At 40.7% G+C, this 13,241-nt stretch overlaps 1 protein-coding gene across 7 annotated transcripts in view; it reads right to left on the minus strand.

The window, feature by feature from the left end:
* The window catches only part of OTOA (otoancorin), a 41,985-nt gene extending 30,602 nt beyond the window's left edge, over window positions 1–11,383 (minus strand). The window contains exons 1-10 of one of the 7 annotated variants that reach the window (XM_074919795.1): window positions 11,268–11,383; window positions 8,147–8,233; window positions 7,772–7,800; window positions 7,650–7,680; window positions 7,530–7,557; window positions 6,516–6,603; window positions 4,929–5,060; window positions 3,319–3,554; window positions 3,003–3,106; window positions 83–189 (exon numbers count right to left, since the gene is read on the minus strand). In XM_074919795.1, coding sequence (XP_074775896.1) covers window positions 83–189; window positions 3,003–3,106; window positions 3,319–3,554; window positions 4,929–5,060; window positions 6,516–6,603; window positions 7,530–7,557; window positions 7,650–7,680; window positions 7,772–7,800; window positions 8,147–8,233; window positions 11,268–11,274 — 849 coding nt within the window. In that variant the 5' untranslated portion in view covers window positions 11,275–11,383. Of the gene's footprint in view, window positions 1–82; window positions 190–3,002; window positions 3,107–3,318; window positions 3,555–4,928; window positions 5,061–6,515; window positions 6,604–7,529; window positions 7,681–7,771; window positions 7,801–8,146; window positions 8,234–11,267 lie in introns of those variants that run through there. The other 6 variants (XM_074919799.1, XM_074919800.1, XM_074919796.1 and 3 more) reach the window with 6 other exon arrangements.
* Window positions 11,384–13,241: the final 1,858 nt, after the last annotated feature.

Consider the following 13,241-nt stretch of genomic DNA (forward strand, 5'->3'; position numbering starts at 1 on the left):
CATGTTTAAGTTTGCATTTGTGTTCATATTGTCTGTAAGTGACATCACTTGATAATATGTCCAACCACAATTTGTTACTTACTTCACTGAGACTAATTTTCAGAATTTCTTCTAACGGGAGATGGACCATGTATCTTCCCAAAATCCATAAGTTTTCTGCACTGACCCAAGAAGCTGATTCATTGAAATCTGTTTTGTACAAATAAACACTCACTACAATGTTAAGAAAGTAATTATTTCAAATATATTTTATCCAGTATACCGGTTTTGGCAAATAATTAAAAAAAAAATAATCTGCAAATCAGAAAAATCCTTAGCAGAGAGTCAGGTTCCCTCCATTAGCTAGAGTCCAGCACATTTTTATGAGCCTATACATTTTTTAATGAAAATGAAATAACGTTTCAAATGTCTCAAATTTTCTCATACAAAAATGATTAATGTTTTATGTTGTCAAAATAGAAAATGGATAAAGTATGAGACAGGAAAAATTAAACCAATAATATTAAATATGGAGCAGCATTTTTTAAATTCAGTTCTCCTAATCAAATGTATTATTTATGAACACCAGGAAGGCATGATACTTTGTAACACTTTATACATCTTATATATTATTATTGATGATAGCACTTATTTCAGCAATATGCAATAGCAATAATGGAGAAAATGAAAAATCATTCATATACCTATATGGAAATGGGTTGGCAAAAAAATCCCAAAATATTTCATAACAGTTAAAAGATGTCATTCATTTATAACATTCTCCCAAGGATTGAAAATTAAATCAAGATCCAGATATCCCTGAGAAAAAAGTATTTATGGACTAGGTGGATACTCTGTGCCACAAAGACAGTGTTTTCTCCAAGGTGTCATAATTTGGATAGCTCTACGTGTGATACCTCTGAACATATTCCTTAGCAGTGCTGATACTCACAACTCTGTTAAAAAAAAAAATCATCAGTGCACTTTGAAGAGTTTTCAGTATCTGAAAAAAACCAGCCTATAAATATCAGAAGCTGAAGAACCCCATTTACTAAGTGATTTTTTTGAAAACACAGATCTAAGCAGCTTAGCTGAGACAAGATGATGCTCCCAGCAGACCTGTCTGTCAGGCCTGGTTTTTTAAGTGATATTAACTCCCATTACCAGGAATATTAAGAGAGTTGAAAGATGCGATAGAAGAGTTAAACAAACACTAGCACAATTTAAGGATGTTGACTGTGGCCTTTAGTAGAACAGACTTCCAGTTACCATGGCAGCCATGATCCCCCCAAACTTTTGTAATTTTTAAATAAGGTACAAAATTCTAAAGTTACAGCCTCCTATTTTTGCAATGGCTACCAGCATGCTTCCTCTCTGAATACCTCAGCATTTTTAATATGAAACATGGGAAAACTGGCTGAGTGGCAGAGAAATTTCTTGGAAGGTTCAACTCTTAAAACATAGTGGCCACATGTCACCTCCTGCTCACCCAGTGATCCAGCTGCAGGGGCTGCCTGACACCACGAGGAGATATGGCATGATGGAAAAGCCCTCTGCATTTCTTCCTTCTTCAGGCTCAACAGAGACACAGAGATGAGCTCTCCATCACCAAAACCAGCAGAAATGCTTGGGAGGTGGCCCCATAAGCACCACAAATACGAAGCTTCTTTCAAGTTTCTTTTCTGCTGAGCTTCAGTGAGGAAGATGCTGCTTCTGCAGAGGGCCGATCCCTTTCCCAGGTGGTGCCAGCGCTGTGCACATACAAAGTTAAAGTGACTAAATCAGACTATTGCAGGACTCTTCTGTTGTCCCACACAGCATATGCTGTGACCCATGGTGTGCTGACATACCTGAGTGAGCTTTAAACTTGCCAACCTGGATGTTGGTAGCAGTCTAGCTGTGCCTGCTCAGGGCTGATGGGTTCTACAGCTCATACTACCAGAACTAGCTGGTAATCAGTCCCCACCTACTGCCTTCAGGAGTGGATTCATTGTATTTGCACTGCTTTGCATTTGAAGCAGCAACCAGGAGGTTAAGAGAGGCATGGTTAGTCCCAGTCCCTCCCTTAGCTGGGTGAGCTTTTACAAACTGAAGGTTCACTGATGTTTCAGACACAACTGTGGGATTTTCCCAGACCGAGTATCATCAGGCAAGTTCTGCATCTTTGCTTCCTCAATAAAGGACAGGCAGTAATACCACTTATTAGCGCTGTCATGAACTTCCTCTCTACCACTTAATGGGTTACTCTGATATTTTGAAATGACAGAAGTCCCAGGAGCGAGATTCTGCACGACTGAAACAAGTGGGCAGTTTGCCTTTGATTTCCAGGGAAAGAGGAAGAACATACACATCTACAAGTCTAAAATGCCACCCGACAGCACTGCTGGGATGTTCAGTGAAACCCAAGCACTGGTTCTGGTACGTCAGTGCCGCTGCCGCTTTACAGCCCCCTCGTGGAACCTGTCCTGCACTGTCCCAGCTGTGGCACATCTGCTAAAGATGTATTAACAAGGCAAACAGATGTGGTAAAATGCATAAAATCAGAATTAATTAACTTTGTCTTTATCTTGTCCCTTTTCTGAACGAGACTGTCCCAGGTGCAGTAGAACTTCCACAACATCCTGCATTTTTTTTTTAATATTTTTAAACAGTGCATTGGCTAATGCATTCTGAGTCAGATCTGTTTTTCTAGTCTGAATAGGAGTTCAGAAGTGAACAAGACACCTGTGCAGAGTTCCTGACAACTGTGTCCTATTTAAGTGTTAGAAAAAGGACTTGAGTATTGAGACTTTGTGTATAGCTCTGTGCAGAAGAGGTGAAGAACAAACATCTTTGGAGAACTATCTGCCATGAGTAACAAATACATTATGTTTACTGTATTCTGGAGCAAAGCTATTCAAGACAGCTACTCTTAAACAGACCTGTGCTAAATTTGAGAAACAATTCAACACAATGTATAGGCCTTTTGCTGACTGTTTTTCTCTTATGATAAGCAAAAAGAAAACACTTTGTATGTAACGTACCACTCATGTTATAGGATGTTTGTAGAATCTGCTTCATCCAGCCATACAGAGCTCTCTGTGTATTTGCTGAGGTTCTGTCATAGAGGTCCTTGAATACTGTTGATCTAAGTGATAAAAGGGCATATTAGTTCACTAATTAGTTAACTTTTTTTTTTTTTTTAAATGACACACATGGACAAATATTTTTAGAAACAGCAACACATAAGCAGAAAGCTTTATCTGGAAAATAGACTGAGACCAACCTCTTTTTAAAAGTGTATATATAGTCAGCAAATGCAATGTAGTATTAATTGTGTCTGGAAAATAAATGGCTTACAAGTTTCTGAAAGCATCCTCCTGCAGAACATTTGGGAGGCTCCCAATGATGTCAGGTTGGAGATAGTTCACTGCTGACACATGCAAAACCTGGCTTAGGATATCCACACAGTCCAAGGCACTCAAAGCCAGAAAGCATCTATCCAGTGTTACAAGGAACAAGGTCCTGTTTACTCCTGGGCTTTGAAAAAGTATCTCTCTAGTCTTGTCCCAGTCAATAATAATATTTCCCATTTCCTGCAAGCAACAGTAGGTTAAAAGAACATATCTTTGATTAATTCAATATTTTGTTCATTTTGAGGCCTGGCAGAAAGCACTCTACAAACAATATGGTGCAAAATACTGTCTGGTTGCATTAGTTCAGGTAACTCCTTTTGGCATTAGCCAGAAACCAGCTCGAGTCTTCTGACAAAATCAAAATGAAAACCAGAAGAGTAATCCAAATGGCTGAAGTTATAGGCTGCACTCTCAAGAACTTAGTTACTTGGAACATGAAAGGATGTCGGAATTGAATGTATTAATATGTATAATACCAATATGTATAATATCTCTATTCCATTAATATGAGAACATCTCTAGAATGGATCTTTTCCCATGCAGTATTTCTTGCACCAATTACTACAAACATCTCCCCCAGACGATGGGGCAACATCAAAGAAACAAGTCGAGGGAATAAAGTCACCCTGTTTGGGAACAGATTATTATGTTGCTCCATCTCATAAACTGACATGTCTAGGACAGCCCGTTCAGAGCTGATAGTCCTGGGCCTGGTGATTTGTTCATGCAATATTATTTTTAAGAAGACAAAATTTACTGTTTATTGAAAGGGCTTTTGCTCCACTGCTCTGGCTCCCAGTGTGTGCTGCACACCTATCCTGTGTGCTCTGGCAGCAGGAGCTGTTTGAATAGCAGATTACAGTGTTTGTTCTGGACACTCAGCTCCTGTGTTGGGGACACACTCTCCCTTTCTCCTGGATTAATCTCCCCCGCCTCAGCGATAGCCATGCTGGAGGCCCTTCCTCCCGGCAGGGAAGATGCTGAGTGCTCTCATATATCAGGCTACCATCCCGTCCTGCAGAGATCCTCTCTGCAGGGGGGAAACCTGCCTGTGTGGCACTTGCTGACTTTGAGTGAGATGGATCACACAGGGAACACACCACAAAGGCAAGTAAATGATGTCATGCTGTCTCCCTGCCAAACTGCCTAACAATTTGCTTGCACACTCCCATAAGTAATTAACAAGATAACTAACTTCACCTTCTTTAGTCATCTGGCCTCTCTTTCCAGCCACTGAACAAAAGCAGATGCTCCCTGAGAACAACTGGTCCTACCTACCTCAGATACTTGTGTAGGAAGGAAAGTCATTCTCTGGAGGTGCATTTCTCTCCACTGATTACAAAGAAAATCTAGACGACTGACTTGTCACCAAACTTTTAGACAATAAGATTTAAATGAAGTAAGTCCAACCTAAGGAGAGAGGCTCCTGGAATCTAATCCAAACCAGATAAGTAACTGCATGGTGTGCACTGCGAGACCCCCAGTCTGGCCCTTTCCCATTTATCTAAACCACTGACAGCAGCTTTTCTTTTTCACAAGTGCAAAGTGACTTACAATATGGTGCTTTTTGCTGTTGAAGAGATATTTCATTGCAGTTTGGAACTGCTGCTGATCAAGCTGTTGAAATTCGGATAGTAGTTGCCTAGGCTGGTATAAAAGGTTCTTCAGGTAACTTTTTATGGACACCTGAAGTATAGAAAAATATGTGTAATATGCATAAAACTCATACTATTGTACTGGGGCATTTTTTACTCCCTGAAAATCTCTGTTTAAGGGGAGGTAAGTGCTTACCTCCTGTCTGTGTTGTCAACGACTAGAATAACTATACTCAACAAAAACTGTAAACAAAAATAATCTAAATGTAATCCTGAAAGACAATATTTTTAAAATCCTATTCTTGGCTTCATCAGTGAGACCTCTTCAGTGAGTCATTTAACAAAAATGCCTCAGTTTCTCACTTCATAAAACAAGAGTAATAATGCTTTTCTGCTTCACACAGCAGAGCTGTGAAAATGAACCTTTTAAAGACCTCAAAAAAACCAGGTACTGTGTACATATTATTATTATTACTTAAAAAAAGGGAAGGAAACATGCAATTAGATGGGAGGAAAAGTGTACCAGGTCATAAGGCAAAAATATTTTCTCACATCAAACTGCATTACCAGTTAACAATCTCATGCCTGTTTTGAAAGTCTAAGGGGAATTGTTAATAGTGGAACAGAAAGCACAGTAAGGCTCATTAGCACCAGGGTGGAGTAAAATCCCTTCTAATTCCTGACAGAATTATTTCAGAATTGGTTTGGAATTTGAGTTGAAACTGTTCTTTGTTGTCTTTGCTTAGCTTGCATTGCCACCAACAAATATTAACATAGTCAGGTCCTTGTTGTCTAGGGGGTCCAAGCCTGATTACAGCCTTAAACTGTTAGTAAATCTGATCAAACGGGAAGGGGCAGTGTTAGTCTCCTGTAGGTCTGGATGAGCTGTGACAGTGAAATGGAGCTTGGGAAAAGGTTTGAGCGCCGTGGAGCTACATGGCCATAGGCTTTTGGGAATGCCTGAGGCTCAGAGATTGTACATTTGACACTTTCCTGTTCCAGAGCGTGTGCAGGGAGGAGGGAAGGGATCAGGTTTTGATTAGCAGACTACAGTTCTACTTAAACTATGTCATAACCAATCATAATGACCAGGGATAAAGACCAATTAGTTTTTCCTGTGTCGGAGTTCAGAGGAGCCTTAAAAGGTCGACACATTTTGTAGGATGCTCTGAGGCCTCTCATTCCATCAGAAGGAGTGCAAACTACGGTGTGGTCAAAATCTAGGAAAAACCTGCCATTTTGTGGAGAAATACACATACTGATGTGTATACACTCAATTCAGAAACAGTGACTGTGCCTGAAAACTCCTAATTTCTGCTTTCCATCAGAGAAGAAGCAAAAAGATTTTTCTTATTATTTCTGCCTTGCATTCTGCTGCAATCTGAAAAAGATGAAGAAAAAAATATTCCTAGTTCCTATTTATCTGCCACACTGTAAATCTGTTAGTTATCTCTATTATTGACATCCTAGTTCTGGCTAAAGAGATAGGCTGCTTTTTTCATTCCTTTTTAAATAAGAATTTTCATGCATTTTAAATGGCACAAACCTGTAGGCTGCTAAGAGTAAACATAACTTCCTGGGCATGAAAATATGCCATGACTTTTGTAAGCATATCTGCTGTCCAGACATTAGAACTGTAACAGAAAACAGGACCAAAAATGCCAGTAAAATAATATAACATGTAAAATAGCAGATTACAAGACAAAACAAGAATAATAAAAGCAAACACTGTTACTAATACCATAATAACATGAGTATTCAGCTTTTTGGCCTAACAAGACTAACAGCTGACCTATTTAATGCAATGAAAATGTGTGGTTCAGTGAGGAATGGAATTAATTAGTTATGGGGTTTTTAATCTAACTCCACAACCACCCAAAATAATCTCAATTTGCCAACATGTTGCCATTAGTACCACCTCTAGGCATGAGACAAGCTGTGCTGTGCCTAGTCTGGAGCTATAGGTGTGCTTCCTGGCACCCCGTTATGCCTGTTCTGACCTGCTTGTAGAAAGAAAGTACAGTGACTAATGGCTACTGCCTTTCCTGCAGCACAGTCATTAATTTCAGTGTGTCTTCTCTACACAGCCATTGATTTTCTCAAAATATGTAGGAGTGGAATTGCCTTTGAGGCTTATATTGCTCTTTCAAATTTAGCCAGAATTAGCAAATAATTCAAAAGTCGCTAAGAGCCAGAGGAAGCGGGATGGATGGGGGATGGAGTAGGACTGAAAGAAGAAGATGGCAGAAAGCTGGAACTGCATCTAATTTCCTTAAGAAGCCCCTCTGAAACGTATAAACAAAGTTAATTATCCAAACTTTTGAAAAATGTAGCAGGTATTTATTCTCAGCCTCATTCTGTGCATGTTTTTGGCTTTATCATGAAAATCAGCTTTTTCCTTGTTAAGAGGAAATACTCCTCACAGGAGATCTAAATCAAAGTAATTGCATGTGCCAATTTCATTCTACCCATAATGTTCCAGTTTCTGTGGAAATGAAACAGATCATATCTGAAGTGCAAGATAAAACCGAAAATCAAGATGGTGAGAGTAATACATTACCTCTGAAAATGAAGTATATCAAGGATGGCTACACATGAAAAATGAACATAAAAAGTTATGGTGAGATATTGAGTTTTAATTCCTTTTAGAAGCATAAGTGGGAACAATTTTGTACATTACCATTCAGATATTTCCCAGTTATTACTTCCTCCTAAGGAAAAAATTACAAATATATGTAATAAATTATTATTTTTAGATTATAGTATAAAATGTTTGTAGAGAGATCAAAGAAAAATACTAACCACAGCTTTGTGTAATAATGGAGGCAAATCTGTAAAAGATTATCCTGTTACTAAAAGCTGATTTAATGTTTTACCATTCAACTGTGTTATACAAAAATACATGTATTGTATGCAGTGAAACTATATATACACATATAATTTATTTATAAGCATTTAATGCAGTTTTGATTAAGTGTATTTACAGAAAAACAGTGAAAATAAAAGGCTATTAAATAATAAGAAAACTTGGCTCAATTCTTTGCTGGCATAGCTCCATGAAGTCAAGAGAGCAGAGAATATGGTCCTAGTTACCAGCCAGTACTGCATCTATTTTACTACACATAGCTTCTTCCATCCACACAAAATACATCCCTCATGCAGAAGTTCTGGTCTTACCTTCAGCATTCTGACTGTGTACAATCTCAGCATGATTCACTGATACCAATAAGAAACATATCTTCAAAAGTCTGGACATTTCTTCTACTGTTTATTAGCATCAGAAGATATTTGGATTGAAAAGGAAAATAAAAAGAAGATAATCAAAAGGCCATATTCACCCCAAACTTCCACAGCTATAAATCAAAGACAGCCTAAGCTACAGAGTACAGATAGAGATCAGAATGATCTAAAAGTGCTTGCTCCCAAGTTTTTAATTTAGATATTTTTCCAGGATAGAGATATATTTTATGCAAATACAAGTCTGTCAAGTGTGCATGTACAGCCAGGTTTATTCCCCTTAGTTCCCTTTTACCAAGTAGCTCTTTTAATTTTCTTCCTAGTAGTACCATTTACTAAGTCACATTCTGCCTAAATATGACTTAAATGCATTTTTGTTAAAGCAAACAAACAAATCCTTTTAAACTCAGATAAAATAGGAAAGAAATAGAGGGAGTGAAGACGGAAATAGTAAATAAGCTCCAAACAAACCCTAAGCTTTTTCTAGCTGGTTAAGTTGCCTGCATGATTACTGCAGACTAGGTCTGGGACCATCCATTTGCTGATCTCTGAACTCAAGCAGTGGGAGGGCCTGGCCCTCTCGCTTGCCCCATGTCAGCGCGGGGTGCTGCAGGCAGGGAGGGTGATGGAGTGCTCCCCCTCCTCGGCTGCCATCACTCTGCAAAAAGGGAGAAAATGTCCTTGTGCCCTTCTGAAGCACAGGGAAAGCAACACATTTGGGAATCGGAGTTCAAGACCCTGCCACTTCATTTAGATGGATCAAAGCTCTAGTCTTGGTACTCATGAGAAGTGTACCATCAATTTTTCACATTCAGATAGAGCATAGTTTCTATGGAAATATCTGGTTTAGTAGCTCTTGCTATCCCTGCTGCTCTGTGCTATGCAGCACAGAGATCACCAAAAGATAAATTAGCTGGAAGGGCAGTCATGGGATACCTGGAGCTTTTCACCTGGGTGTCACTCATTCTCATCAGAAAAGACTGACAGTCTCACAGTTGTCCTCTGTGAAATTAATTTGCTGCTTTTGATCTAGCTCCTGAAGGACAAGGATACACACTGCAACAATGCAAAAGGAAGGAAAAGAAGCAGAAACTGAGCAGGTCTTGCTCACACAGGTGTTTCTGCAGCCACTTCCCCACTGTAGCCCTGAGGACCATGAGCTGCTTTAATCCACACTGCATGAAGTTTATGGCAGAGAGGATTTTCTGTGTCTGCACCCTCAGCCTGGCCCTCTGCCCAGCCACGAGAGTCACCATCCCCACAGGTAGAAGAATTAATTAATCTGAGATATTAGATGATGCCCTGCTCTCCAGATTGCAGTTTATTACACTGGGATTAGTCCCTGATTTTAACAAATGACATGGAGGGCCCCGTTGGCCAACTTCGCTCTGACCCTGAGATGACTTTGTCAGGCTTTCTCTCCCTTTCCTTCATTTCAAGGGTATATCTGCAGTCATGCTTAATTTCTGCATTTCTTTTTTTGCTGCTGAATTTGGATTCTTTTTTTAAAAAAATTATTTATTTAAAGTTCTCTGCCATGGCTTGAGTTACAGATCTGAACATTGGATAAACAGAACGCCTTTTTCAGATTGTTTAATCTCATGTATCAGCAAGGTACTCTTTTATGAAAACGTCTTTCAACAGCCTCTAAGCAATACTTCAGTCTACTGCAAACACTTAACTCCAGTCTTGAAACAGGAGTGACTCAAACTGAAGGATGATAAAAAATTTAAACATTAGACTTTAGGAAGCTATCGCCTCTGCCCTGTTCTTGCACACACTGAAACCCTTTTCAGCTATTCTTTTGGGACTGCCACGGTACATGTCTCTCATTCAGACATATCTGGTTTCCTAGACAATGAACTTTCTTGTGTTTGTTTCTGCCTTCGCCCTATTAATTTTGCAGTAAGGTTTGATTACTCTGCATAGTTTAAATCATGCTACCAATATCAATCCTGATTTGTTTATTCCAGCTCATTCACTTTGATTGGGGAGTGTATTTTAATTAAAACATGCTAAATTAATATACAAGGAGATTAAATGCTAAGTAAAGTGCTTTTTTATCCTGACTAACTCCAGTGGACAATTAGCAGGTGCAGTAAAAGTCTGCTGTGAAACAGTCCTGCTCGGTAAGAGAATCCACGGGATGAAATAGTTCCTTTTGTCAGTGAAACTAATCTGTTCGCAGAAATTCACTGCAGCTTTTAGACAATCCCAAATCACCCTGTGGAGATCTCTTGCAGATCCCATCCAGCATTTCCTCAGAGATCGTTCCTTGCACCCCGGCAACACATACTGTGACCAGATCTCCGAGATGTCACCCTTGCAGGACGCTGGTATGAGCAGCTCCCAGATTGCCGTCTCCTCCTGCTCCCTGAACAGCCACTCTTCCATGTAAAGAAATCCTAGACATTTTATCACTCACTCCAATGCAGCCGCTGCCTTATCTGAAGCTTGATAACCAGAAAGCTAACCTCCTGATCAGGAGTCTTTGCTGATAAGCCCTTGCACCGCCACTGCCCACCCTGCCCCTCGCAGCCAGGCTCTCAGCACCTCTGAAAAAAAGCTCCGCATGCGGCGAGGGAACCCTCAAGGGGTTCAGGTTGGAAAGGGAGAGAGGGAAGTAAGGAGAGGGCAGAAGAGAAGAAAGAGATGGTGGGTTCTCGGGGAGAGCCGGGACCCCACGGCACTTTACCCGCCCGTGCTGCGTGCGCCTCCCTGCCGCAGTCCCGGCGCCGAGAGCTGGGCGGCTCCGGGCGGGGACCCCGAGAGCGGGGGCCGGGACCGGGACCGGCACCGCCTCGCAGCCTCAGCTCTGCGGCAGCACCCGGCCTGCCGCCGGAGGGAGGGGAAAAGTCTCCTCCGCTGGGGGCTCGGAGGGGGAGTCTCCCGGAGCAGGTGGAAGATGCTTCCCTCCCGGATGAAGGGAGCCCCATGAGCTGCGGAGGGGAAACACAGCGGGCCAGGCCGGTGGTGCCATCGCCCTGCGCCCCCCCGGTCCCCGCCCCGGCACGGGCAGGCGGCCCTGGGCTCCTCGGAGCAGAACACGCACAGACTGTACCTGGCATCCCCCGGCAAAAGGGGGCTGTGGTTTCTGTGAGACGAAGTTGTTCCAACTTTGTGTGGAAAGTTTCCGACTAAATCATGCCCTTGCACGGCATCTTTTTCCTGCGATGCAACACATCCAGTGCCACCTTGACAGAACAGATAGTTTAGTTACTCTCCAGAGCAACACACTGCACGTTAGTGAGAACACTGACACAAGACAGGAACAGCGGAGGGATGAGGCAGGTTCCCCAAGCCCAGGAGTAATGAATTTGGACACTGGACTTGCAATAAACACTTGTCCCCTTGGGTGACATCTTAAAAGTATTTCAGGCAATTTAGTCAACTACTGGACTCAATTTTCTTTGCACAAGGCTGCGTGAGCTGACATTAATTGCACACAAATGCACTCTCAAGGTCTGGAAAGAGAACTTAGCTCCTTCCCTGACCCAACAAGCCATGCTGTGCCCCTGCCTTTTCAAGGAATTCCCATTTTAGAAGTAGAGGTGTAGGTACAGTATCTTGGGGCTACTCTATGTTCAACAGGACTAAGGTTTTTGACCCTGTTGAACATGGTCCCCTAGAATTTAAGCTTACTCTGTTCATAGCTTTTCCCTGTTATTGCTCGCACTTTAACTAGTGTCTTAATTTCCCACCTCAAGTATAAGAATACTTGTTTAGATAGAGGGAACAAAATAGGAAGTCATAAGGAAAAAAACCATTATTATTTACATTGCACCTTCTGTGCCAAAACCTCTCAAAGCAGTTACAAACCCATGTCCTACATGACAGGACTAGAAGAGAGACAAAAAATGCATAGTCTCTCTCATGTGATTTTTAACATGTGGGATTAAAACACTTAAGTACCTTTAAAGAAGTCTGTCTTGATACACATTTGCTACCTGAAACTGACTTCATTACACCTTAAGAAACATATTTTCATACTACTAAATGAGTACAAATGAAGGTAACAAAACAAAAATGAATGGATTCACTCCAAAGCATACATAGCTCATTTTTCCAACAGACAAATCTCATTGTACTGACAAAATTCAACAGCACATGCTGAAATGAGAATACTACTGAGCCTGAATTACTGTTGAAAAAACCCACCAGAAAAACCCTTCACCCCATACTACAGAATACTTATTTCACAAAGATTTCTCAGTTGAGAATAAAAGGCAACTAAATTAACAAGAGAAATCACTAACCATCAGGCAAAGGAAGTCAAAGGTTAAAAAAAGACATGCTTGAAGTATTCTACCTGGTGTAAGATCATCCATCGTTAAAAAAAAAAGACAAAAAACCCCACAACACACAACTTTTTTAGACTTCAAAAGCAAAAGATAAGTCAGCTCTTACTTTACTTACCAGCTGATACACAAGCTGAGGTTTCTCTGCTCTCTCACAACACTTACATCCCAAGCAGCGCAAGACATACGCCTGCCAGTTCTGTACTACTTATGATGCCGCTTGTTGTTTTAAAGGAAGGTTATATCCCAACTGCCAGAAATTATGCATTTTAAACAGAGTTTTTAAAACCATGACATGTTAAAATAAATAGCATTTATTGAGTGTTCCTGAAGAAAAGAACATGTCCCAAGCTAGCGAAACGTTCAAAATCAGGTCCCTAGAGCCTGATCCTCAGGCAGTTTGACTTAAAATTTGCAAGAAACTGCCTGCAAGTTTTTTAAACTGAAAACTTGCTTTCAAAGTTTGTTATAAAACCCATCAGTTTAAAGTACAGTTTTGGCAAGTTCTACCATAACCCCTTTAGCTGGAAAATGGCATATGCAAAAGCAATGAGGATTTATGAGGCTTTGAGAGGAACATGAAGGAAAACCAACCAAAAATGATACATTTTTTGTGGACTCTTATCCCTTTAAACAATACTTAAATGCTGTAAATAAACACAAGGCTGTGCTGCTACTGAGAGCTTGATTCTCAACACAAAGAGCAGCTGCTGCAGACAAGTGTGGCTATGGTTACA

The sequence above is a fragment of the Athene noctua genome, chromosome 15, assembly GCF_965140245.1.
Source record: "Athene noctua chromosome 15, bAthNoc1.hap1.1, whole genome shotgun sequence".
NCBI classification, from domain to species: Eukaryota; Metazoa; Chordata; class Aves; order Strigiformes; family Strigidae; genus Athene; species Athene noctua.